Source organism: Miniopterus schreibersii (genome assembly GCF_964146895.1).
Source record: "Miniopterus schreibersii genome assembly, chromosome: 4".
Taxonomy (NCBI): Eukaryota; Metazoa; Chordata; class Mammalia; order Chiroptera; family Miniopteridae; genus Miniopterus; species Miniopterus schreibersii.
In genome coordinates, this window is record NC_138105.1 from 77,177,144 (window position 1) to 77,204,785 (window position 27,642).

A 27,642-nucleotide genomic window follows, 5' to 3' on the forward strand; every position below is an offset into this window, starting at 1 on the left:
TTTACAGGTGAGGACACTGAAGCCCGGTGTCTTGCCTAAGGTCACAGAGCTTGCAGGACAACTTTGGGTTTGTTGGTTTCCAGTTTGGTATTCTGTTACCCTAGGCTTCGCTCTCCCTCTTTTTTATTTTTTAAATCATTTTTTATTTTTCAGTTGTCATACAGTATTATAGTAGTTTCAGGTGTGCACACCAGCGATTAGACATTCTATAACTTACTAAATGATCATCCTGATAAATCTTGTACCCATCTGCCACCATACATAGTTATTAGAATATTATTGACTATATTCCCTATGATGTACTTTCCATCCGCATGACTATTTTGTGACTACCAATTTGTATTTCTTAATTCCTTCCCCTTTTTCACCCATTCCCCCAACCCTCCCTCCCATCTGGCACTCATCAAAATGTTCTCTGTATCTATGAGTCTGTTTCTGTTCTGCTTGTTTATTTTGTTTTTTAGGTTCAATTGTTGATAAATGTGTATTTATTTCCATTTTATTGTTCATATTTTTAATATTTCTTCTTTTTCTTAAAGAAGACCCTTTAACATTTCTTGTAATACTGGTTTGGTGGTGATGAACTCCTTTAGCTTTTTCTTGTCTGGGAAGCACTTTATCTGTCCTTGGATTTTAAATGATGGCTTTGCTGGGTAGAGTAATCTTGGTTGCAGGTCCTTGCTTTCATCACTTTGAATATTTCTTGCCACTCCCTTCGGGCCTGCCAAGTTTCTGTTGAGAAATCAGCTGTCTTATGGGAGCTTCCCTATAGGTATCTAACTGCTTTTCTCTTGCTGCTCTTAAGATTCTCTCTTTGTCTTTAATCTTTTGCATTTTAATTATGATGTATCTAGCTGTGGGCCTCTTTGGGTTCATCTTGTTTGGGACTCTCTGTGCTTCCTGGACTTGTATGTCTATTTCCTTCACCAGGTAGGGAAAGTTTTTTGTCATTATTCTTTCAAACAAGTTTTCAATTTCTGGCTCTCTCTCTCTCTTCTCCTTCTGGCATCTCCATGATGTGAGTGTTGGTACACTTGAAGTTTTTCCAGAGGCTCCTTACATTATTCTCATTTTTTGGATTATTTTTTCTTTTTGCTCTTCTGATTGGGTGTTTTTTGCTTCCTTACATTCCAAATCACTGATTTGATTCTCATCTTTATGTACTCTACTGTTGATTCCCTGTAAATTATTCTTCATTTCAATTAGTGTATCCTCCATTTCTGACTGGTTTGTTTTTTTTATGGTTCCTATGTCCTTTTTAATGCTGTTGAGGTTTGCTCTAAGTTCATTAAAAGGTTGTGCTGAATTTGCATGTAGTGCCACTTTGAATGATTTGGGAAAATAGGTGTATTATCTCTGCTTATAAAAATAACATACATTTATACATATATTATAGAATTACACATATCCTATACATATAGTATAGAAAATTTGTGTCAGAAGTCTAAAGAAGAAAACAACATAATAAAACCACTCAGAGGGAGCTGAGGTGGTGGTGGCTCTGCAGGCCTCAGTCCCGGTCCTGGATTTGGCCCCAGCCCCACCATGGTGACGCTCACTGAGCTGATGGTGCTCCTGGCCACCCTGCTGGCCATGGCCTCAGGCTACTTCATGAGCATCTACGCACATGCAGAGGAGTGCTTCTTCAAGTGAGTCACCTCAGCACCAAGATGGGCCTCATCTTCGAGGTGGCTGAGGGCAACTTCCTGGACATCAATGTGGAGATTATAAGACCTGATAATAAAGGAATTTATAAAGGAGACTAGGAGTCCAGTGGGAAATACACATTTGCTGCTCACATGGCTGGAACATGTAAGTTTTGTTATAGCAATAGGATGTCCACCATGACTCCAAAGATAGTGATGTTCACCATTGATACTGGGGAGGCCCCAAAAGGACAAGGCATGGAAACAGAAGCTCACCAGAACAAGCTAGAAGAAATGATTAATGAACTAGCAGTGGTGATAACAGCTGTGAAGCACAAACAGGAGTACATGGAAGTTTGGGACAGGATACACAGAGCAATCAACAACAACACAAACAGCAGAGTGGTCCTTTGGTCCTTCTATGAAGCTCATGTTCTAGTTGCCATGACATTGGGACAGATCTACTAACTGAAGAGATTTTTTGAAGTCTGGAGGATCATTTAAAAAGCCTTTTCCTGATGATCCAAAACTCATAATTCACTGTTTACCAAACATCTTGGTCAGAATAATGTCATTAGTTTTTACATTTTTATTTTCAGAATTGTACATTCACAGCCTGTTTCTTTGTGATTAATAGATATTGGGGAAAAACCTTTTAAGGAAAAGGATAGTGAAAATTTGACATTTGATCAGCACAATTTCTTTCTTTCTTTTTTTAAAAAAATGAATCTTTATTGATTTCAGAGAGAGGAAAGGAGAAGGAGAGAGAGAGAGATAGAAACATCAATGATGAGAGTCATTGATCTAGCCTGCAACCCAGGCATGTGCCCTGACCGGGAATCAAACCCCGATTGCCTGGATCCCAGGTTGATGCTCAGCCGCTGAGCCACGCCTGGCCAGGCAGCACAGTTTCTTATTTGAATTCTGCCTCCATTATACAGGCCCTTCCAGAGCCTGTAAGTGATACGTAGGCACGTGGTCCTTATTCTCTCATCTCCTGTTTTCATAATAAATGCAGTTTGTTCAGGACAGTACTTTACTAAAACAACTGCATTCTATTGACCCCTTATCCTGCAGTTCAAGTCATTAAAGATTCATTTTGTTTAGTTCTTATGAGAAACAACAGTCTGAATCTTGGCATTTTCTGCTCACCTAATGGCAGAGCTCTGTGACTTTGGAGTGTGCTGCCAAGTTGGTTCTTTTGCACTTTGTCTATCTTGTTTTTGCTTTAAAGATAAGACAACTCAACAACAATTTCCCCCCTAAATTTTTACTTTGAATCATAGGACTTCACTTTTACTAAACTGATGACACAAGCAGCTAATAACCCTTTTGTGATTTCTGCCTATCCTTGTCTCTATTAGAGCCAGTTCTCTGGGTATTTCGGCTAATGGTAGCTCTTTTTCTTTCTGTGCTAGCACACACTTGCTCCACTCTTGGCATTCATGGGATTGGGAACCTGGGTTTTTCTTGATGGCAAAGGGTTAAGCCTCTTGGATTTCATTGCAGTGAGTGATATACAGCCACTATTTTATTTTTGATCAGTGGCATTTAGCCACTTGTTTGTTAGGGTCCTGACAGCACTGTTTGTACTAGGGTTTTTGTTTTTCTTGGGTCTTTTTTGGCACATGTGAATTTTGTTTTTTATAAAACGAAATGATGTCTTCTTGATCTCTGATGATGGTTTAAAATGGAAGGAGCATCAGGTTTGGTGTGGGGATGATCCAGGATTACGTAGTGGCTGATGTATATTAGTTACTTGTACTTTTTTTTAAATCTTTGCAAAGGTAAAACTAAAAGTAATGAGTTCTATATAATTAATTTAAATTTGTTACAGGTTTTCATGTTCAGGATGAAAAGTTTTTCCACCTTGGGCAAAAAAACTTGTACCTTAGGACAACTGTTGCAAGATTTATGTGTAAGAAAACACTTCAAAATTGAATTCAAATATGTAAATTTAAAATTGGTTGTGTATCAAATCTGCTCCAGGTTCAGTAAATTAACAATTCTTTCTAAAAACAAAAACCAAAACAAAACAACCACTCAGAAACAACCACTGCCCACAATTGAGTGTGTTTCCTTCCAATATTTTTTCTTGTTGTCGTTCTTTAAATAGAGGAGATTGATGTTGCTCCCCTGAGCTCTTTAAACAAAGGCATTTCCTATGCCATTACAAAGTCTTAATATTCATCTTTCCTTATGTCCCTTGGGGCCACTGAAGCAGAATGTGAAGTGGTGCTTGAACTGGGGACAATGGATGTGGGTTTGGAGGTGGGTGTGTAAACATCTGCAAATTCACATCACCATAAGGAGTCCCTTCAAGTCACTGTAAGGAGTTCCTGCAGGAGTTTGGAGGCTGAGATGAGGACATGCCTGAGCCCCACAGACCATCTTCGAGACTGCCCCGCCCCCTTATACCCCATCTGGGTTCCCTTACTCTGGCCCTTTAAGGAAGATGGAACTCTGGGCAGGCCTGATGCAGTGGTCTCCCAGGAACTGAGAGACAACAAACACAACAGAGATTGGGGGGTGGAGTGAGTGAGGGAGACCCTCCTCAGCAGCTTTTGCCACACCAGAGGCCAACCAGGTAGAGCAGGGACTGGGGGGTGGATTTCTCATTCCTTTCTTCCTCTGGTCTCTTCATGTCTCCCAGCTCTCTCTCTTCTCCGCATTTTCCTTGTCCCAACTTTCTCTACACCTTCCCCATTCCTGCCCCTTTCTGCCCTTCTGTTGTCACTCCCACATTCTCTGCTGCAGATGGTCTTCATTTCTGGAGATAATTCTTGCTTATAGTAATTTCTTATTTGATTTCTTTTGGACTTTTAGGTAGAAAAAAAGCAAATATTCTGCAAACAATGGTAATTTAATCTCATCACATTTCCAAACATCTCTCCCTCTCTCTCTCTCTCTGCCCCCTCTCTCTCCCCCCCAGCCTCCTTCTTTTCTTTTTTCTTTTCTTTTCTTTTCTTTTCTTTTCTTTTCTTTTCTTTTCTTTTCTTTTCTTTTCTTTTCTCTTTTCTTTTTCTTTTTCTTTTCCTCCCCTTCCCTCCCCTCCCCTCTCCTCTCCTCTTCTTTTCTGCCTAATAAATTTTCCTAGTGTCTCTAAAAAACAAAACAAAACAAAAACAAAATGGTAAATAATAGAGGTGTTAGTAGATATCCCAGTCTGGTCCTGAAATTAATGTGGCACCTCCAGTGTTTCCCTGTTAAGCCGGATGTAGTGTTTTGACTATTTCATTTAGATCCTTAAATGAATTTTTATAGAGTTGTTCCAGATGTGAGTTTGGTAAAGAATACAGAATGACATTTTGATTTTGAATCCATTTTAATGGTTATGATATCATTGAATCTATTCCATTTATGTTTTGCCATGAAAGTTTTTTTAGTGTTACTTCTATCACCGCTTTTCTGTTTGTTTGTTTTTTTAAGTCCCCCCCCCATGTAATATTTTGCTATATGGTGGGCGTTTCTTTATTAACCAACGTCCCACGACTTTGTCAGTTACTTGGAGAAAATAGTACTTGTTGACTTTGCTACAGTTTTATTCCCTTCTTTTCTCCTCCACGCTTTAGAATGCATTCTGATTCCTGTCCTAATCTATTATGATAAGAACAAATGCTTTTGTTTTTACATTCTGTAGCCCTCCTTTCAAGAAATATATTTGTATACCGTTTTGTTGCTGTGATTGTTTCAGTTAATTAACTGTTCAAGCAAGTTAAATGTTCATCATGATACGTTTCCTCCCATGACATCCAAGTTTGTGAGTCATTTAGTTTGATTCCTCTCTTGGTTGTCTGGATTATGTTTTCTCATAGCTTCCCAAGAAGGATAATGAACGTCAAAACATAACTTAGAAACATTTAGTGAGTTATATAACTAACTCTCAAGTACACCAAGGAGTCATTAGATTCTTATCAATGAACAAAGTAAAAAAAGGGGGTGCTAGTGGAGGGAAGGATTTATATAAGAAAGTGGGAGAGGAAAAGAGGGGGGGAAAGGCGCCAGTCTAGGAAGAGTGAATTTTGGTTTGTGATTAGCTGAAAGATGTCAAAGAGACCTTTAATAACAAACATAAACTGGATAGTCTTAAACTTAACCTTAAACATGAAGAGAATAGTTTGTCATCTCAAGCCAGCTGAGGTTACTGGGTTGACAGTTCAATGCCTGTATTCCATTTCAGGCAAGTTGAGGTGGCTTAGAGGAGACATGACACTGGGACAAAGTCTCCAGAGCTGCAGGCACCCACAGCGATCCTGCCCATGGCAAGGAAAGGTGTATTGGTCTATACTTTAGGGTCACTATGGCAGCAGGGGACTCTAGGTCCCTCCCTTCAGATAGGACTGCTTGCAACCCATGTCCCTGCATTAAACCTTTTCATGCTCTTTCAATCATGCTTCCTGTTTCAGATGAAATTCTACAGCACACACCTAGCATACTTCTCCAACTGCCTGATTCACCTAATTTATTGAATTCCTGACTTCTGCATCTGGCCACTGGCCAGAGTGTCAAGGCAATTCTAATGCCATTCTAAAGATAGACAATTTTAATTTTGTAGTGTTTAGTGGCAGTCAGGCTAGATCTGGATTTGAATGAGTTCCAACTGTGCTCTTCGTAGCTGGGTGCCCTTGGAGAGACCTGGGGTTATTTTCCTACAATAAGGGTAATGATCTCCATCTGAAAGGGCCGCTGTGAAGCTTAAACATGTGCAGTTTATATGGCAAGTTTTACATAACCAGTAGTTATCTTTATTTTCATGAGCCTTTTCTCTGAGCCACTGACTTGTTTTCAGCATCAATGGCTCTAGTTTCTGCTGTTGCTGTGATGAGCATGATTGCCTCTTTTACATCTTTCCATTGCTCTGACAGTTCTCTTTCATCTCAATCTGGTGGCTTATCCGTTGTGACATGGAAATCAGGCTTTCTTTGATTTCCTTGGGAATGTGAAGCAGTTATTAACTGAAATTTCCTTCTTTTTTTCCTCCAAGAAAATCTTTCAATACACTCTCCTCCTCTTTTTTCTGCTATGCTTTTCTTTATTTCTTTGCTGTAGAAATTCTTCTGCATATCCTTTGTGCTGCTCTTTTGTTGTTTACTTTCCTCTGAATGGGAACCATTCTATCTTCACCTGCTATTTGTCCCCAAACAGTGTGGGTAGATGCACTCTGATCCCCACTTGTTTAGGCATCCCACGGTGGAGATCTGTATGCTGACACTTCTTCTGTTCAGCTTCTGAGTTACCTGAAGAGGCTGTGGTAGAAACAAGGTTCATGGGCAGCCTTTCTCTGAGAACTTTGCTTCTTTCTTTTCTTTTTTTAAATCCTCTCCTCACCCAAGGATATTTTCCATTGATTTTTTTTTAATTTTTATTTTTTAGAGAGAGTGGAAAGGAGGGGCAGATAGAGTGTGTGAGTGTGTGTGTGTGTGTGTGTGTGTGAGAAAGAGAGAGAGAGAGAGACAGACAGACAGACAGACAGACAGAAACATTGATATGAAAGAGACACATTGATTGGTTGTTTTTTGCATGTGCCCTGAAAGGGCTAGGGATCGAACCTGCAACCTAGGTAACTGCCCTTGACTGGGAATTGAACTCACAACCCCTTCTGTGCACGGGTCAAGGCTCTAACAACTGAGCCACACTGGTCAAGGCTGAGAACTTTGTTTCTGAATGTGTTGAATTCCTCTCTCATGGGCCAGCTCTAAAGAGATGGAGGCGTGGCTTGTTTCCTGGGTTTTAGGTTTGTCCCTCCATTTTGAGGAGAGAGGGTAGCTTTGTTGAGAAAGTTGGGCCTTTGTTTTCCAGTCAGCATGTATATGTCTCCCAGGTTGTATCTGGTCCACAGCTGCTAACTGGGCTTGCCTCCAAGGCTCACAGGCTCACACCTATTGTCAGGAAAGCCTCATGGACAAAATAACACCATTATATGGATACTCAGCATTCTCTCAGGTCTGCTCCCACTTTAATTATGCCAGCATGGGGGGGGGGGGCCTGTCAGAGTCGGAACTCAAATGGGTGCCCCATGTCCTTCCTGCTGCCCTCTCACCCTTTGCCCTCCCTCCCACCCATCCCTAGGGGCTGGATGCCCCTCCAGGATGGAGGCTGGGGCCAGAGGACCTATCAAGCCTTCAGAATCTCCTCTCACAGTCATGCCTCCCACCCAAAGGATCATGACTTGACTCCTAAGTTCTCTTTGCACTTAGTCTAGGTCCTTTTTATTCCTGAAAAATTATTGGAAAGATAGTTTTTGTAAATGTGATCTAATACCACCATCATTTTTAGAAATACTCTGGGAAAAATTACAAGAGTGCAAAAAGCATCTTAATTTTTCTCAATTTTTCTGTTCCCAGTCTCTTCTCTCAGCCAGCCTTCTGAGGTATACTGACCTCGCCCACATAGCCTACATAACAGCCAACTCAGACTATCCCACCCTGTCCTAAGACCTGGAATTTACATGCTGGTAGCTCAGTTTCTGAATTCAGGATGACCAAGGGGCTTACAGTTCAGTGCCTTTCAGGGAACAGTAGGATGGATTTCAACCTTGGTCTCCTAGGTTACTATAGCCTCTGTTCCATGGCAAGAATTACAAGCCCTATTTAAGGTGGGTGCAGGAGTTTTTTCTAGATGTAGCAAGGTAGAATAATTTGATTGCCTGCAAATCACCATGTAAGTGGTTACCCTGGCCTGTTGCCCACAAGGCTGGTGCACCTTATAAGTGACTCTTTGATGTGGGTTGGACCTCTTTGCTGGTTCCATCAATGAGGACCAAGGAAGGGAAGTGATGCACAAAAAGTAGAGAAATACTTGGTGCCCTAATCAAAAGACATAGGGTAGCTGAATTGGATAAGAAAATAAAATGCATATACATGCTGTCTACAAGAGACTCACCTCAGAGCGAAAGATACACACTAACTAAAAGGGATGGAAAAAGACATTTCATGCAAATGGAAAGGGGAAAAAAGCTGGGGTAGCAATACTTATATCTGACAAAATAGACTTTAAAACAAAGGCTATAGTAAGAGACAAAGGAGGAATACATAATGATAATGAGAGCAATCCAACAAGAGGATACAACCCTTGTAAACATTTATGCACCCTCAATATATAAAGCAAACCTTGATGGACATAGGGGGAAAGATTGACAGTAATACAGTCATTGTAGGGGATTTTAACACCTCATTGACATCAATGGATAGATCTTCCAGACAGAAAGTCAACAAGGAAACAGTGGCCTTAAGTGATACACTTAATCAAATAAACTTAATTGATCTTCAGAGCATTTCACCCCAAAGTAGCAGAATATACATTATTTTCAAGTGCCCATGGAACATTTTCTAGGAGAGACCACATGTTAGAACACAAAACAAGTCTCAATAAATTTAAGAAGATTGAAATCATATCAAGTATCTTCTCTGACCATAATGGTATGAAGCTACAAATCAATCACAAGAAAAAAACTGAAAAACACACAAACACATGGAGGCTAAATAACATGTTACTAAACAATGAATGGGTTAACAATGAGATCAAGAAGAAATCAAAAGATACCATGAAGCAAATGAAAATGAACATACAACAACCCCAGATCCATGGGACACAGCTTAAATAGTCCTAAGAGGGAAATTTGTAGCATTACAGACCTACCTCAAGAAACAAGAAAAGTCTCAATCTAACTTTATATTTAAAGGAACTAGAAAAAGAACAATAAACAAAGCCCAATGTGATTAGAAGGAAGAAAATAATAAAGATTAGAGCACAAATAAACAAAATTAAATCTTTAAAAAAACAGTACAAAAGATCAATGAAACTAAAAGCTGGTTCTTTGAAAAGATAAACAAGATTGGCAAACCTTTGAACCAGACTCATCAAGAAAAAAGAGATCACCCAAATAAATAAAATCAGAAATGAAAGAGGTTAAGTAACAACTAACACCAAAGAAATACAGAAGATTGTAAAAAAATATAAACAACTATATGCCAACAAATTGGACAATCTGGAAGAAATGGATAAATTCCTAGAAACATACTATCTTCCAAAACTGAATCAGAAAAAAATCAGAGAATCTGAATAGACACATCACAACTAGTGAAATTGGAGCAGTAATTTAAAAACTCCCAACAAACAAAAGGCCTGGACCAGATGGCTTCATAGGTGAATTTTATCAAACATTCTGGAACTAACACCTATCCTTCTCAAACTCTTTCAAAAAATTCAAGAGCAGGGAAGACTCCCAAGCTCATTTTATGAGGCCAACATTATCTTAATTTCTAAACCAGATAAAGACACTACAAAGAAAGAAAATTATAGGCCAATATCCCTGATGAACACAGATGCTAAAATTCTCAACAAAATATTAGCAAACTGAATTCAGCAATACATTAAAAAGATCATACACCATGACCAAGTGGGATTTATTCCTGGGATGCAAGGTTGGTACAATATACACAAATCAATAAACATGATACACAGCATAAGCAAAATGAAGTATAAAAACCACATGGTCATATCAATAGGTGCAGAAAAAGCATTCGTTAAAACCCAGCACCCATCTGTGATAAAAACTCAGCAAAGTGAAGATAGAGAGAACATACCTCAATGTAATAAAAGCAATATATGGCAAGCCCACAGCCAGCATTATACTCAATGGGCAAAAACTAAAAGCATTTTCTTTAAGATCGGGAACAAGACAGAGATGTTCACTTTCACCACTCTTATTCATCATAGTACTGGAAGTCCTAGCCTCAGCAATCAGAGTACAAGAAGAAACAAAAAGCATCCAAATTGGAAAGGAAGAAGTAAAACTTATTATTTGTAGATGACATGATATTGTATCTAGAGAACCCTAAAGAGTCCACCAAAAAATTACTGGGATTGATAAATGAATTCAATAAAGTAGCAGGATACAAAATAAATATCCAGAAATCAGTTGCATTTTTATACGCCAATAATGAACTTTTAGAAAGGGAAACTAAGAAAACAATCCCATTCACATTTGTTTCAAAAAGAATAAAATACCTAGGAATAAATTTAACCAAGGATGTAAAAGACCTGTATTCAGAAAATTATAAAACACTGAAGAAGGAAATTGTAGAAGATACTATAAGTGGAAGCATATACCATGTTCATGGATAGGAAGGATTAACATCATTAAATGTCCATACTACCCAAAACAATCTGTAGATTCAATGCAGTTCCTATCAAGATACCAATGGTGTATTTCACAGAACTAGAACAAATATTCCAGAAATTAATATGGAACCACAAAAGTAGATGAATAGCCACAGCAATCTTGAGAAAGAAGAACACAGTTGTAGGAATCATGCTACCTGATATCAAACTATACTACAAGGCCATAATAATCAAAACAGCATGGTACTGGCATAAAAACAAACATACAGATCAATGGAACAGAATAGAGAGCCCAGAAATAAGCCCATGCCTTTATGGTCAATTAATATTTGACACAGGAGGCAAGAACATACAATGTGGTAAAGATAGTCTATTCAATAAATGGTTTGGGGAAAATTGGACAGATATGTGCCAAAACAAACAAATTAGACCACTTTCTTATATCATGCATAATAATAAACTTAAAATAGATTAAAGACTTAAATGTAAGTCTCAAAACCATAAAAATCCTAGAAGAAAAATCCTTTAAATAGGCAGTAAAATCTTGGACATTTCTCATAGCAATATTTTTTCTGATATATTTCCTCAGGCAAGGGAAATGGAAGAAAAAATAAATAAATGGGACTACATCAAACTAAAGTTTTTGCATGGCAAAGGAAACCATCAACAAAATGAAAAGACAACCCACTGAATGGGAGAACATATTCACCAATACACCTGATAAGGGATTAATATCCATATTTACAAAGAACTTACAAAACTCAATTCCCAAAAAACAAACAATCCAATTTAAAAATGGGCAGGAGAAACAAGATGGTGGCGTAGGTAACAGTTGAACCCACCGCCTCCCACAACCATGTCAAAATTACAACTAAAATACAGAACCACCATCACTCAGAGCTTCCTGAAATCTGGCTGAACAGAAGCCCCACAACCAGGGAACTGAAGAAGCACCGAGACCAGTAGGAGGGGCGGAGACTCGGGTGGATCCAGGCTGAATCAGAGACTCGCTGCGGGCCCACACCCGGTGCCGCCATTTAAACCCGGGAGGGACATCTCGGCGGTGGGGGTTTCCCAGAAGAGCGAGGGGTCCCAGTCCCACAGCAGGCCCCCAGCCCAGGGCTCCAGGGCCGAGAAGAGAAGCCCCCACAACTCCAGGCTGTGAAACCAGCAGGGACTGTCCCTGAGGGTTGAAGAGGCTGCGGGAGCCCCAGGCTCTCCTCTTAAAGGGTCCGCGCACGGACTCAGACGCGCTCCCTCTGAGCCCAGCACCGGGCAGCAGCTTGAAAGGAACCTGGGACTCTTGGGGAGGAACTAACCTGCCTGAAATTGGGGCGAGAGCTGGAGGGGCAGCTTTCTCCTAGGCAGAAGGGCCAGCAGAGGCCATTGCTCCTGTGGGGAGTCCTCCCCACACACAGCCAGCAGGCAGGCACCATATTTGAATCGCCAGCACCTGACTCACGCCTTTGGCCCCACCCTGTGATTCCCAGAGGCCCCGCCCCTCCTCACCTGCAGCTCATCCAGGCCATTTCCAGGGGCTTTTCTGTGCAAGTGGCCTCTTGAGCCTCATGCTTAGGACTTAACTAAAATCTCGCAAACAAGCAGCAGCAGACCCCATACAGCTTGGTAAGTGGCCCCAGGCCTGGCACCAGTGGCAGCCTGCATTGGCTCATAGCTTGGCCTCTCCTGGACAATGCCAAGCCCAGCACAAGTAGCAGCCAACTACTGTTTGCTGTGTAGCTCATGCTGGGTGGCCCTGAGCAAGGCACTGACAGAGGCTCACTTTGCACCTCCCTGGAGGCCCCAGAGACAGTGCACCTGGTGGTCAGACTCGGCCACGCTGGATTACAACTGTACCACATCCACGAGTGACACTCAAGGGGCACACTTGGTGAACACCAAAGCTCCACTGAAGTAAGTCCTGCTCCATAGGGGTGTCTCCAGCACAGCAGCTCTTTGGCTATAGTTGCAGCTGGTCCTCACAGCTGATTGGCCTGGGGCTCAATTCCTCCCAGTGATGCCAACAGCAACCAAGGCTCAACTACAACAGGACAGTGTACACAGCCCACACAGGGGAGCACCTAGAAGGCCCAGCTCAGTTGACTGGGGAGGCTGAGCCACAGGATCCTACAGGACACCTATTACACAAAGCCACTCTACAAGTTCCAGTAGACATAGCAGCTCTACCTAATACATAGAAACAAACACCTGGAAGCAGCCAAAATGGGGAGGCAAAGAAACATGTCACAAAGGAAAGAACAGAAGAAATCTCTAGAAGAGGAACTAAATGAAATAGATCCAAGCAAGCTAACAGAGTTCAGAATTTTGTTCATAAGGATGCTTAAGCAGACTGTTAGGGAAATAACTGAGAAAATTGATAACATAAAGTACCAATTTGAAATGAAGGCTACAGGAACTGAAATGAAGAATAATTTACAAGGAATCAACAGTAGAGTAGAGGATGCTGAGAATCAAATCAGCAATTTGGAACATGAGGAAACAAAAAACACCCAACCAGAAAAACAAAAGAAAAAAGAATCCAGAAATATGAAGATAGTATAAGGAGCCTCTGGGACAACTTCAAGAGGTTCAACATTCATATTATTGGGGTGCCAAAAGGGAAAGAAAGAGACCAAGGAATTGAAAACCTATTTGAAAAAATAATTACAGAAAACTTCCCCTACCTGGGGAAAGAAATTGACTTACAAGTCCAAGAAGCACAGAGGGTCCCAAACAAGAGGAACCTAAAGAGGCCCACAGTAAGACACATCATAATTAAAATGCCAAAGGTAAAGACAAAGAGAGAATCTTAAAAGCAGCAAGATAAAAGCAGTTAGTTACTTACAAGGGAACACCCATATGACTGTCAGCTGATTTCTCAACAGAAACTTTGCAGGCCAGAAGGGAGTGCCAAGAAATATTCAAAGTGATGAAAAACATGGAACTACAACCAAGATTGCCCTACCCAGCAAAGCTATCATTTAGAATTGAAGGTCAAATAAAGAGATTCACAGATATGAAAAAGCTAAAGGAGTTCATCACCACCAGACCAACACTACAGGAAAAGTTGAAGGGTCTTCTTTAAGAAGAAGCTAATGAACAAAAGAACCTGACAAATGAAATAAATCCAGAGACACTGACGCATGCAACAGACGATCATATTTCAGAGGAAAGAGGGAAGAGGGGTGGAGGGTGGGAAGAGATTAACCAAAGAAGTTATATGCATATATGCATAACCCATGGACACAGTTAATAACGGGGTGAAGGCCTGGGGAGGGGGTGGGAGCAAAGTGGAGGGCGTCAGTTGGGGGGGGGGGAATGGGACACCTGTAATACTCTCAACAATAAAGATAAATTTAAAAATTAAAAAAATTTAAAAAAATGGGCAAAGGACCTGAATAGACACTTCTCCAGAGAGGACATAGAGATGGCAATAGACATAAGATGCTCAAAGTCACTAATCAGAGAAATGCAAATTAAAACCATAATGAGATATCACCTCACAACTGTCAAAATGGCTATCATCATTAAATCAACAAGTGTTTGTGAGGATGTGGAGAAAAGGGAACCCTCGTGCACTGTTGGTGGGAAGCTGACTGCCCTGGCCAGGTTGCTCAGTTGGTTGGAACAACCCAGTATGCCAGGGTTTCGGGGTCTCAACCAGGTCAGGGCAAAGGCAAGAGTCAACCAATGAATGCATGAATGGGTGGAGCAGCAAATCGATCTCTCTCTCCCTCTCTCTCTCTTCCTTCCCGTTTCTCAAGACAATAAAAAATTTTAAAACAAATTAAAAAAACAAAGAAATCTTACCCTTTGCAACAACATGGATGGACCTGGAGAGCATTATGTTAAGTGAAATAAGCCAGTCAGAGAAAGACAAGTACCATGTGATTTTACTCATATGTAAAATCTAATGGACTAAATGAACTAACAAGCAAAATGGAGACAGAGTGATAGAGAGCAGGCTTACAGTTGTTGGGGTGGGGGTGGGGCTGAGCGAGTGGAGGGATTGAGAAAAAAAAAGTAGAAAAAACTCATAGACAGCTAACAACAGTGTGGTGAAGGGGGGGGATAGGGGAGATAAGTGGTGATGGACGGAGACTTGGGGTGGTGAACACACAATACAGTGTACAGATGATGTGGAATTGTGCATCTGAAACCTGTATAATTTTGTTAACCAGGGTCAATAAATTCAATACAAAGGAAAAAGAGAGAAATACTTGGCGCCCAGAAACTTCCTTTCTCTTTATTACTCTGTCACTTCCCAGGGAGAGAAACAATGAGCCCAAAATCTGGCACCCACACTACCTATTATTTAGGTGCCACTCAAAAGTGTTGGCTGGATTTAATTGACCCTAGGACCCAGTGAGCGTTCCTGGGTAATAAATCAATTACATGCCCTCTATTTCTGCGATGCCTCCCCCGGGCCGCGCGGTGGCGCTGCGCCTCCGCCGAGGCCCTGGCGAGAGCCGCGAAGGGGCGCGCAGCCTTCTGGGGATCCTTCAGCGGGCAGTGGCACGACGGGGGCCTGCGGTGAGTGCGGCGGGCGGGGATGGAGCGGGTCGCCTCCTTCGCGCCAGCTCCGCGTCTGGGGAGGGCCGACGGCGCCCGCTGAGAAGGCTGGAGGCGGCCCCGGCCTCTCCGACTCTCTGCCCCAGCCCAAGACCCCGTGAGCTTGGGGCGGGGGGGGGCGGTGACTGGGGCACAAAGGCCCCGAAACGTCGGGCTCGCGTGCGGGGGCAGCGTGCTCCAGCGGGGACCAGGAACCCCTCCAATGCCCAGCCGCTGTTGTGCCGGGAGACCTGGGCACGTCCCTTCCCCACCTCGGAGCCTGCTTCTCTCGTCGGAGGCGAGACCTGGACCGCGGTGCCTCTGAGTCCCTTGCAGCACCGACACCGCGGTGCTGGAGTGGCTGCGGTCTGTGCTCTGACCCCGGCCCTGGCCCTCTGCCCCACAGGCTCTCCCACCTATCACCCTGGCCCATCTTTGCTTGGATGGCGTTTTCCTCTCCCCGACCGAAAATGACTTTGTGCACCGCGTCCAGGAGGAGCTGGACCGTTTCCTGCTGGGGAAGCAGCTGTCAAAGTAAGCTGGAGCGAGGTGTTGGAGGGGCCCGCCCTGCTGCTAGGTAGGGCAGGGTGCACCTCGCCCCCTCTGCTCCCTTCCCCAGTGGTGCATCCAGGGTAAATGGCCTGCATTTGCCTTTGACCTTGGACTTTAGGTTTAACGATCTGCTCTCTGGCCTCTCCCAGCTATATTTTTCCTGTGTAATTCTGAGCATTACCTCCAGACTGAAGGCCCCAGCCCAGGAATGGGGATGGGACCAGTAACTCCCTGTGATAACCTCTATGCTCAGGTCCTTTGCACTCAGCCTGGGACTCAAAGGGGCAGAGGGAGCCTAATGTTAAGCCACCTTTAAACCGAGAGTGCACCTGGTGGGGGTCAGGCCTCAGAGGCTGTACTTGGAGCTCCTGCTCAGCACTCCTTCTGCCCCTTCCCAGGGTACTTCTTTTCCCCCCACTCTCCAGTCGCCTTCGGTACCTGATCCACAGGACAGCAGAGAATTTTGATCTTTTGAGCAGCTTCTCTGTTGGGGAAGGCTGGAAGAGGAGGACAGTGATCTGTCACCTGGACGTCAGGTGTGTATCCTACTGCCTTCGAGGGCTCTCTGTAGTCCCTTGTTGGTGTGGGCAGGTGAGTGATCTGGTCAGTTCCTGGGAGGGGAGAGCTTGTCAGGAAATTAGGGTGGGGAGCCCCCAGGCTGCTACCTCTATCCCCAGCCTCAGTTGCTTAAAGTCAATGCTGCCTTTTGTTTCAGTAGTGGTGTAGACGTGCATTGTTTGTGGAGTTCATTTAGCAAATTCAACTATACATGTTGGGCCAAAAGAAAGAGACAGCAGTTTAAGCAAAGAGGGTGTCTGCCCATGACGCGGAGCATTGGCCCCTGAGGCCATGGAATGAAAGTGAGAAGCACATCTGAGCCTTCACTCCTCTTTCCGTGTGCATCTCTCAGGGTCTTATAATGACTGTGAGCCTAGTGTTTGATTTTTTTGTTGTTGCCAAAACCTGGGATCAAACCGTGTTTAATATTTTTCTAATAACATAGTCCCTAAATGCAAGTATTTATCTAGTACGTAACTGGAGGTTCAGCCATCTCTAACTCAGTTTAAACACTGGAGGGAGCGTTGGTCTGCTTTAGCTAGTTTAGAAATAGCATTCCTCCTCCACTATGATGCCTTCCTAAGGTATTTTCAAGGGTTATTCTGGCGCTGTGTTTTGCCTAATGCTGACTTGAGGGCCTCATTTCTGAAAGGCAGGTAGCTCCAGTAAATTATTTTCCTTGGGGCGCAGACATGCTCTGATCACCTTCTCTGTTCCTGCTTCAGGTCGCCCAGTTCTGATGGACTCTCTGGCCCCCGCTGCCCTCCTGCCTCTCACCCTAACAAGTACCGAGGTCCTTGGCCCACCTCAAACCAGGGACTGGCTGCTGGTCCCCGAGGGGCTCGGGCAGGCCGGGGGCGGGGGCATCGAGGACGCAAGCCCGACCAGGCTTTGTATGTGCCTCGGGTACTGCGCAGGCAAGAAGAATGGGCGCTAACCCCTACCCAGGGGCACAAGGCTGATGTTCTTGCTGGCAGCCTCCAGGAAGAGCCTGGAGATGTTGGTGATGGGGACCCCAGCTCTGATCTGGAACACCCTGTGTTGATGACTCAGGCAACAGAGGACCTAAAGGGCTCGGGCCAGCATTGTGAGAATGAGCAGCTGCTGGACCCAATGAGCATTGAGCCCTCGGAGCCCAGGAGCCACTCAGGGATGAGAGACAGCCTGGAGAAGGTCACACAGCTTTTGCCCAATTTGCAGCTGGACTTGGAAGAGGGGAATGGAAGTGAGCTGGAGAAGAGCCTGGCAGCAGAGGAGGAAGAGGAAGAGGTGGAAGTTGGGCCTGGCAGCTTCTCCCAGGAAGATTACAGTGAGCTGCTGCAGGAGGTGATGAGCTCTTAAGCCCGGAAAAGGGAGGGCAGAAGTGAGGTGGGTGCAGTTCTGGGTGGAAGGGACCAGAGGTTGTGGTATGGAGGGGCTGGGCATGTGCTGGCCGAGCAGGGCTGTGTGTTGGGTGATAGGGGTCCCTTGGGAGACATGGGGGAAAGCATGGGACTTTTGCCCAAAGGAGTCAGGACTGACACAGTGGAGGGGAGGAAGCTCATGGATACTGGGTCAGGGGTGTGGATTTGGGTCCCAGCTCAACCACGTAGGAGCCATTTGACTATGGGCAAGTCATTTTGCTTTTCTGAGTCTCAGTTTCCTCATTTGAAAAGCAGATGATAATACATCCTTCCCAAGGTAACACAGATAGGACGTATGTGGACTTGCTTTGTGAGGGCCTATAGATGCTGGTCATGAAAATTATTCTTCTTTCTGAAGCTTTGTCTTACAAACCTTGTTTCCTTGGAACTGTGTTTCCCCCCGAGACTGTGGTGTTCAGTTTGGAGGGCAGGTGTCTTATTGGTATTTTATAGATGAAGGATGGAGACCAGAAAGACTTGCTTAATATCACATCATTAAGGAGGGAAGGAAAGATCATGGACTTGCCTAGCTCTGTCTCTTACAGCTCTGGCTCCCATGGGAACTCACCCTTAGCACTCTTCCCCCTGCGCACCCAGAAGCCCGCAGGACTCTGTGTGTTGTTTGAAAGCAGTTGTGTGGAGCCTTGTGTCAGAGCTCCTCTCGCTAAAAGGCACAATCTCACCCAGATAATGGACAACCTGACCCAGAAGGAGATTCAGGTAGAGAAGGTCCATGTGGACACATCCTTCTTCGAGGAGCTGCCCGGAGAGCAGGATTTTGCCCACGTGGTGGAGATCTACGATTTTGAATCGACACTCAGGACTGAGGACCTGCTGGCAGCGTTTTCCGAGTTCCAGTGAGTACAGGCGAGGCTTCGGGGAGGCAGAGGAAGCAGGGTGCTCCCTCTTAAGAGGAGCTAGGACATCCCTTTGTGGTTGGGTATACCTGCCTGCCCCTCTCCCAAGTGCCTAGCTATCTAGAAAGAAAGGCAGAAAGTAGATGCCATTGTTCTGGGCTCCATACTTCTGGGCAGTTCAGCCTACTGGCCATGACTGGGGAAGAGGAGAGCGATTTTTGGTTGTAGGCCTGTTCCTGAGGCCCTAGAGCTGGTCCTGCTGGTGCACGCACACCTCCATCCTGCCCCTGCATGCCTGCCAGGCCCCAGTGGGACCCTCTGTCTGGATGCAGGACGCAGGCAGTCCACCCCCCACCCCTAACCCTTGTTCCACATCCTAGCCACCCAATCAGTCGACAGACTGAGGGCCATCTCCGTGCAGGAACCACCTCTGGGGGTGCTGAGGTGGATGTCCTGGGAAGAGTCGGAGTGGAGATGGGAGCCGAAGGGATATGCTGAAGGAAAGACTTCTGTTCCCCCAAATTCCTTAAGTCCAACTTGTCTTTTCTCTTTTTCTTTTCTTTAATGTTCACTTTTCTTTCTTTAATACTCTTCTTTTCCTATGTAGGCTTTTAAAAATCCCCTTTCTTCATGGCCCCCTTTTCTGACTGCTTTGCAAAAGCCCTCCCATGCCCTCCTGGAGTCTGAGCTGGAGGGGCAGCTGGTGGGGCACGAGGGGCTCACCTGTTCTCGACCCCTGAAGGTGGCCAACCCAGGGCTACCCGTGACTTCTTCAGCCAGCGTAGTCAGTGCCCGCAGAGGAGCTGGGGGTGGGCGGCACTGCTTTGGGCCTCTCCTGGCCCTCAAACTCAGTGCTGCTTTCCTGAGCAGTGGGAAGAAAGTTGAGCAGGAGCAGGAACAGAAACAAGCATATTTTAGGTCCTGTCCCTTGTCCCTACCACATAACCCTTTTGTCTCCAGCCGCAGACCCCACGCCCTTGGCCTGGCTGTGCCAGTGCCAGTAGGAGCCCCCATCTCCCTTGGTGGTGTGCTCTGTGAGCTCTTTTAGTCCGGGCTTCTTCAGACCTAGGAATGAGGGCCCACCTGATCAGCAGGACTGATTCCTGTCTTTCTGAAGCCAAACACATGGTCTTCAGAGAAAGTCTGTTGCAGGTGATTGTCTCCTTCCCCGAGGAGATGGAACTTGTCTTGGGCTCCTAGTGTTTGAGGACTGGAGGTGGGAGGGGACTTCTTTTAGCACAAAGGGTTTTGCCCATTTGCTTTCTTAATCACTCTGCCGTCTCTTCCCCGTCTCAGGGAGGAGTTCAAGATTCAGTGGGTGGACGACACGCATGCTCTCGGCGTCTTTCCCTGCCTAGCCTCAGGTAATGCAGCTTCACGGTGGGCTGGGCCCTTCCTCTGTCACTGAGAAGGGAAGGCGCCTTGGTCTCCCTGATGCAGACCATCCATGTCCAGGTTGTAGCCCCCTCCCAGCCCACCTAATTCAGAAGTCCAGGGGCAGAGGGCTCTGGGCCAGCAGCTCACAGCCTGTCCTATTCACGTTAGTCCTTCAGTCCAGAGGCTTCGGGTTCAGGTGACACTGAACACATGTCACAGGCCAAGCCCTAGGCACTTCCACGCATTAAATGAAACAATATGAAATACTGTTTTTATAGGTCAAAAGTGTTCAAATACTGGCCATTTCGTGTGGTTCAAGCACACGCGTTCTTTTCCGTTTTTATTATATCCTCAAGAAGTGGGTCAGGTCACCTCTATTTTCTAAATGGGGAGACCGAGGTTATGAAGATCCTCAGTGTCAAAGCTGGGGACACGAGCCAGCCTCCTGTCACTCCAGTGTTCCTGCTCCCTCTTGGCCACTTTCCTAGGCCGCCCCCGTCACACCACTGCTCACTTTGGGTGTATTTATGAAGAGTAACACTCCTGCCCCTCTTGGCTGGGCTTCCAAATGCCGAAGCTGAGAGGCCATAGCTGGTGTGGGCTCCGTCCTCAAGAGAACCTGAGGGAAAGGGGGTGGTGTTTAGGGAGCAGAGGCCCGGGGTACAGTGGGGGCTCCAACCCCAGAGTGGGAGCTGACTGAAAGGGAGGCAGGGAGGCAAGGCCTGGAGCTATGGAAAGAAGGAACACTGGGCAGGGCCTGGCCAGGGCTGCCTGTGTGCTCTGCAAGCTGTGTGGTGTGAGCAGGTCATGCCCTAGCTTCAGTTTCCTCATCTATAAATGGGTGGCTTGGACATGAAGCCCCTCCTGGCTCTGACATACTGTCTGTAAGTAGCTCAGGCACAACTCAGAGTGAGGGTGTGCGCCCCGGGAGGGTCTTGAGTCAGGGGAGGGGTACAGTTTGAAGTCCCCAGGCTTTAGAAGGCGGAGGCTGCCTCTGCTGTGCTCCTGAGCAGCCCAGGGCGGAGGGTGGAAGCTGGAGTCTGCGGGTTTTCCTTCTGAGAGCACAGGTGGCCCGTGCAGGCATGTGGGGCTGGGGGCAGGGTGGGCGGATGACACAGTGGCCTCCAGGCTTCCTTGTCCCAGGACTTTGAATGGGTGCATGAAGCGGCTGCATTCGTTTTGGGTGGCGTGTGTGTTCCTGGGCCCTGAGGGGGCCTTACCAGGAAGAGGAGAGGATGGCTCCAGATCTGTTTTCTTTCCACAGCTGCCGAAGCCCTGACCAAGGATTTCTCAGGGCTCAAGATCCGGCCCCTCATGCAGGGAAGCAAGCAGTCCAAGCTGAAAGCCTTGCAGAGGCCAAGTAAGGGAGTGGCTGTGTCTCGCTGGGGAGGCTGTGTGTGGGTGGTTAGGCCGTGGGGCCTTTTCTGTGATTCAGCCCCCTTTGTTCAGCTCTCTGCTTTAGGACCCCCGGGCTCAATGGCCAGTGGGGTGCTCCTCTCACACTGCGTGTCTGGGGACGCCCTGGGACGGAAGGGCCCAGCAGAAAGGGCTGTGTGCCAGCTCCTCTGTGTAGGGCTTGCCCTCCTGTTCACACCTCTGCTGGGTGTTGCTCAGGGAGAAGCTTGGTCTTTTCTGCAAGTTCCTAGGAACTGCATTGTGCAGTGGGGTAAAAAGAGTCCTCACTGCGTGTGATCCTGGCTTTGTCACTTATTTAAATTGACTTTGAGTAAGTTACCTCTTGTTTGTCAGCTGGTTTCTTTCTCTATAAACTAAGCAGATCATACAGATTATGCTACAGGCATGGATTAAAGGGCCTGGAAGACCTGCCAGGAGAGGCGAGAGGCACACAAAAGGTGCCAAATAAATGATAGCTCCTCCCCTTCGCTCTTCTTCCAGAAAGCATGATGGGGACTTTTAGAGGCCAGTTTTCTGTGGCTGCAAAGCAGTGGCCAGAAAAACTGGCCCAGAAGAGGTCTGCTGATGCCATCCATGCTCTCGTGGATCATATGACCTTTCCCCCTTACTTTTTGGGGACTATAAATATCCTGTCTGTCCAAGAGCTCTAGGTGTCCCATCCTGACATGGTGATTTCCCTCCCAAATGGCCCTACAAAGCAGGGAGGAGTACTGTGCAGGTGGAGAAACAGGGAGGGCACAGAGAGGTAGCAGGGTTAGGGCAGGACCCAGAAGCCCTAAGTGGGCCCCCTCACTGCATCTGGCCAGGCTGTGGGCACAGCTGGTCTTAGAGGTTGGCTCAGATGGCCTCTGAGGCTGCTGTGTTGCAGGGAGGGGAGGTGGCCATGGCCTTGAATTCAAATCCCCACCCCATGGGGCTTTCCTTTTAGAGCTCCTGCGTCTGGCAAAGGAGAGACCACAGACAAGTACAGCAGTGGCCCGGAGGCTGGTGGCCCGGGCCCTGGGACTTCAACACAAAAAGAGAGAGCGGCCTGCTGTTGAGTCTCCTACCTCCCCGAGGCCCTGAGAGGCCCAGCCAGCCTGGATCAACACCCTCATGACAAGCTGGTGCCTCAACACCACAAGCCTTTACGGAGACCAGAATGGCCCTGTATTCCCGTTGCAGCGTCACTGTGGGGCATGGGCTTTAGCTTGGTTTAGTTCCAGAAGCTGAGAAAAAATAAAAACTTAAAAGTTGTTTTAATCTGCCCTGGCTGGTGTGGCTCAGTAGTTAAGAGGGTCGGCCCGTGCACTTAAGGGTCATGGGTTCAATTCCCGTGAAGGGCACATACCTGGGTTACAGGTTCAATCCCCGGCCCCCCTCTGGGCACATGCAGGAGGCAACCAATTGATGTTTCTCTTTCTCTCTCCCTCCCCTCACCCCCTCACACTCTCTCTCTGAAAAAAAAAAACAATGGAAAAAATATCCTCCAGTGAGGATTAACAACAAAAGCTGTTATGATTATTTCAAACTATGATCAACTGTGGGACACTAGGGGGTGCTGTTTGTCTTCCAGTTTAGACCTGGATGCTGAAGAAATTGGTCATTCCAGACTGGCGTGGAGGATTCCGCTGGGCCTAGAAATCATTTTTGCACAGAGCCTGTCACCTGTTGTGTGACACCTGTGCAGTCTTCCCTCACAAGTCAGGTACCCTAACCTGCCGCTGGGAGCTACAGAGCTGTGGGCTATGGCAGTGCTAATGGCTCTGCCCCGTGGACTTGTCCTAATGTTTCCTGTCAGTACGAGCTACAGAAGGGCTCCTTGGAGAAATAAACATGAACAAAGCCAAGAGGTAAAATCTGACGTGACCACTGAGTTTGCCTCCCTCACAAGAGCAGATGTAAGGACATCTTTGTGGGGACAGGTCCCCGTGCACTCATTTTTCTAGTTTGGATGGAGTCAGTGCCGAGGCTAGGTGTCCCTTCTCGTCCTAACACAACTGCTGTGCCTGCCCCCTGACACATTTCAATAAAAACTAAGAGCTCAAGAGAAGTTGTGACTTGTATTTTTGTTGATTTTGTGACCTCCTTGGACAGATCTCAAGGGGCAGGGTTGCTCCTTTGGGGGTGTAGGGAAGGGGGGCCCCTGTAGCCACACTGGACCACAGCTCTCTGCAGGAGCGGACCTGAGTGTACAAGGCTCCCTACGGCCCGCTGGGCAGGAGCTCTGCTGCTCGGCCTGGGTGCAGCAGTCCAAATGAAACACAGACGAGAATCATAGATCTTTTATTCCAAGTTTCAAGTATGTGTAAGTGTCCATGATGACACATGGTGTTCGGTAGTGTCCTTGTCACCCAGGACCCTGGTTATAGCACCGTTAACAGTTACCCGCAGAATCAGAATGACAGAAACGTGAGTCACTTACACAGGTGGGCGGGCTTTCCTTTTGAGCTATATTTTCAAAGGCCTAGATCGCCAGTATTAAATACCACTACTTTGTATTTCAAAGTCCATGAAAATATAATATAATAATGGCATCTTGAAAAATAAAAGGACGCAAGGGCTGGGGGAAGAAGCACCAACTCTTGAGCTCACCGCTCAGAAAACATGGCAGCTTATTTCTATATGTGAATAGAATGGGGTGGGGGGGAGGCAGTTCGTTTAATTGGAAGAGAGCTCTAGACATTCAAGTTGGCTGGAAAGGACCTAAGAGGGGGAGAAATGGGATTCAGCCTGACTACCTCGGGCTGGTAAGCCCCGTATGATCAGTGGTGAGCTGAGCAGGGTGGTGTCAGACTTGGCGGGGACGGGGGCTGGGGTTTGGATGGGACAAGTTGATGACAACCTGGGGTCCCGGACAAGATGGCTGGTGGCACTGCTGCCATGGCCTTGCAGACAAGCTCGTTCCCAGAGGCCTCCCAGGCTCTATGTAGCAGCGCCCAGCGAATGTCAGGAACACCCCTTCCTCCTGGGCTCGGACGCGGCCGCAGTGTTCAGACGGGGCAGGGGCTGGGCTGGGCGAGGGGGAGTGTGGCGATCCAGCCATCAGCCGGCGGCTGGGGAAGATGAGCTGTGGTCCGGAGGCAGGAGGTGGCCCGCGGGCTGCCTTACCGCGTGGACAGCTGGTTAGTCAAGAGTCCACCGAAGTGCTCGAACTTTTTTTCCGTCTCTTCACTGAGGGAACCACCTGAGGGGTGGGCATCAGAAGACAGAGCTTGGCAAACGGGATGCTCGGCCCTCGCCCTGGGTGGAGCGGCCGGCCTCAGGGATCCTGGAGCCACCACCCTCCACCAGGTGGCCCGCTGGGGCCACTTCTATGTCACGCCACCAGGACAGCGCTAGGGCCGGGCACACGCCAGGTGTTGTGTCAGGTTAAGCGAAGGAGTGAATGAATACAGTGTGCTCAGGTTGCCCTCCCCAAGTGAGGACCTGCACTCTTCCTGCAGAGGAGAAAGCTCCGCTTCCCTGCGTGCCCCAGGCTGTATAACGCAAGGAAAAGTTCCTTTCTTTGGGGCCAGAAGCCACATCAGTTCACTAGCTTCTAGTTCTGGACCGGAAAACTGATACACAGAACCACAAATCGCTGACGCCCACATTTTTGAGGTCACATGCATAATGAGGTGGTGGCCTCAGCTCCCGCCCTTAAATAGCTTTGGGGTCCATGCTGGGCCAGCCGGTTCTGTACCGCCCCCTTTGCCAGAGCTGGCTGTGAAAACCCAATCCACAACCAGGCCTTATGTCTTCCTGTGAGTGGAAAGGCTAGGCTGGCTGCATTCCCCGAGCTCTATACCCAAATTAGGAAGTGGCTCCGGCTCCTCGAGGAAGAAAGGAGGCTCTTGCCTGTCTCCTGCAAGGGGGGACCTAGTTGGCCTGGGGAATCCCAACCTGGGGTGCTTGTCCAGGGCCCTTACCTATGTGGCAGTTGTACATCCAGATGCGGTGGCCATCGTAGCGGGTCCTGCACTTCATGATGTTGTTGGTGTAGTCAGACTCTGCCACCTCGTAGTTAGGGTTAATGACAACCTGGGGGAGAGTCAGGACAGACTGGTTGCCGAGTCCTGCCTCAGCCACCCACCACCCCAGCCCAGGGCCCTGCTGAGGCCAGTGCAGCCTCCAGAGCCAGGTGACCTTAGGAAAGGGAGCATGACAGATACTGTGCTCCGAGAGGAGCCAGAGCAGGACTGGCCAGAGCCGAGGTCAGGGAGTGAGATATCCATGTACCTCTGTCTGTCTCAGTGTGATTCACACACAACCTACTAAAACAGCCTTTGAAAGGGGTCTCCCTCTCCTGGGTGACCTGGGAGGCCTGAGGTTGGTAGAGAGGTGGGAATTGGGGCTTGGGGGAGGGCACAAACAGGCTGTTGAGGAACAGAAGGGGGCTGGGGAGTAGCACATGCTGAGACAGGGTGGGGACAAGGACAGGCACTGCGGGGAGTGGGAGAAGGGCTGCCCTGAGCATTGGAGACCAGATACTGCTCCTGGCAGTGTGACTTTGAACTGTCCCTCCTGCTGTCAGGGCCTTGGGGTTGCTCTAGGGGCGATCCCCAAGCCCTCCCTGCTCAGCCAGTCCAAGGGCCTGGACCCCCTTGCACCCCTTCCTCTGATCGCCCCAGCTAAAGGGGTGTAGCCCAAAGGAGCCAGAATAGGGAGCGTCATCATTTAGAGGTTTCTGTGAGTGGACAGAAAAGGGAAATCAGAGGTGAGGAACCAAGAAAGGAGAAAGGGGAGGGGGAGGGGGGGAAGAGACAAAAGCTGCACCTGGGCTTTTGTGAGGTATGGGGGAAAAACGAAAATTTTCCTTTGAGGGCCCTGCCACGCCCAGTGGGCAAGAAGGACCATGCTGTCCAGGGTCTGTAGAGATAGAGGAAGCTGCATCCTGACAGTTAAGGAATAGTTTCTAGTTTGGGGCCCTAAGGACCCTTCCCTCCAGGAGGGCTTGGGCATGACCCTTTAGGAGGCTGGCTGGGCCTTCCCAGAGGGAAACAGGCCAGCACAGCCCCAGCCCTGTGCCGGCCATTCTTGGGCCCTGTATCTGGCCCTAGGCCATCTGGCTTGCCAGACCTGCCCTAGGCCATGTCCCACTTTGACACTGTCTCTTCTGCTAAGGCTGGTAGACATCTCACTCTGGGATGGCCTTACTTTTCTTTCTCTCTTTTCTACCCAAAAACCTTAGCTGTCCCGTCCCGTGACCCCAGCCCATGCATGGCCCATAGTGCCGGGCAAGCACACCCTGCACAATTAGACTTGTGCAGCTCCTTGCCCACAGATAGTTGTGCCCCCAGGGAGCACACCCAGCCACCCTCACAGTGCGGCCATCAGGGCAGTAGGTACAGCACGGGCTTACCCCAGGGGCACCAGGGTCAGCCTGACCCACTTGGGGGCAAGGGTGGGGACTGAAATGTGTGGTCTCCACAATCCCATCTGACTCTCATTCTATGATTCTAAATCTACGGGATGTGGCTGTAGTTTCTCAGACAAAAGATCTGCTGTGAATCCAGGAAATGATAAGTAGGAGGCTAGAGCAAGGCCACCAGGAACTAGTCACCCACAGAGCCGGCTTCTGAGCCTTGGCCCCTCTGCCTGGAACCACTTCGTCCTGGCCAGGCTCCCCCCGCCATGTGCAGGGTTACTGATGTCTGCATGGGGATCCATGGAATGGGGAGGGCCAGGGAATCCCAGACCAGGGCTTGAACACAAGTAAAGCTCCGTGTCTACCCCAAGGGAAACATTCTTTTTCATTAATCGGAGGCCTTAACATGCCCATAATGAGTTAATTTGTGAATTGCATAGTTTAGGGGTCAAGAACACAGAATGAAATACAGAGTTATTATGAGCTGGGTTTGCCTGGCTGTCAGGTGAGGGTACTAGCAATGGCCATTGCTGGTGATGACACAGGACAGTGCATCCACAGGGCTTCAGCAGGGCCTGCCTGCCATCAGTCTTCACTGAGCCACAGTTATTACACAGATGGCATTTGTCAGAACAGCTTGCACGATGATACATATTCACCCAGCAAAGTGACAGCAAACCTCAAACGCAAGCCACCCTCCACAGTGTACGTGCACAGACACCGAGCTTCGTTTTTAAAACACAGAGCACTCAGCTCTTTCGCTGGGCCTCTCCAAGTCTGTGGTTTTGGGCTTGTGGGTGGAAAAGTGCTTGGCTGTCTGATTTCTAGCC

The 27,642-nt window shown here is 47.3% G+C and overlaps 2 protein-coding genes and 1 pseudogene across 4 annotated transcripts in view; 2 read left to right on the top strand and 1 right to left on the bottom strand.

The window, feature by feature from the left end:
- The first annotated feature begins 1,799 nt into the window (after positions 1 to 1,799).
- LOC308556941 (transmembrane emp24 domain-containing protein 2 pseudogene) lies at positions 1,800 to 2,114 on the top strand (annotated as a pseudogene). Its single transcript has one exon. The product of its transcript is annotated as a transmembrane emp24 domain-containing protein 2 pseudogene (transcript).
- A 13,068-nt stretch (positions 2,115 to 15,182) lies between these two features.
- Positions 15,183 to 22,725, top strand: R3HCC1 (R3H domain and coiled-coil containing 1; the record flags this gene model as incomplete). Its single annotated transcript, XM_081135479.1, has 8 exons — positions 15,183 to 15,302; positions 15,727 to 15,854; positions 16,271 to 16,408; positions 17,156 to 17,756; positions 18,521 to 18,690; positions 19,987 to 20,054; positions 21,332 to 21,427; positions 22,412 to 22,725. The coding sequence occupies 8 exons, from the start codon at positions 15,183 to 15,185 to the stop codon at positions 22,546 to 22,548; spliced, it is 1,458 nt and encodes a 485-aa protein (XP_080991605.1). The 3' UTR covers positions 22,549 to 22,725.
- A 1,008-nt stretch (positions 22,726 to 23,733) lies between these two features.
- The window catches only part of LOXL2 (lysyl oxidase like 2), an 86,537-nt gene continuing 82,628 nt past the window's right edge, over positions 23,734 to 27,642 (bottom strand). For both annotated transcript variants that reach the window (XM_081137009.1, XM_081137008.1), the window contains exons 13-14: positions 25,374 to 25,485; positions 23,734 to 24,649 (exon numbers count right to left, since the gene is read on the bottom strand). In XM_081137009.1, the coding sequence (XP_080993135.1) occupies positions 24,570 to 24,649; positions 25,374 to 25,485 (192 nt within the window). In that variant the 3' untranslated portion in view covers positions 23,734 to 24,569. The remainder of the gene's footprint in view (positions 24,650 to 25,373; positions 25,486 to 27,642) is intronic.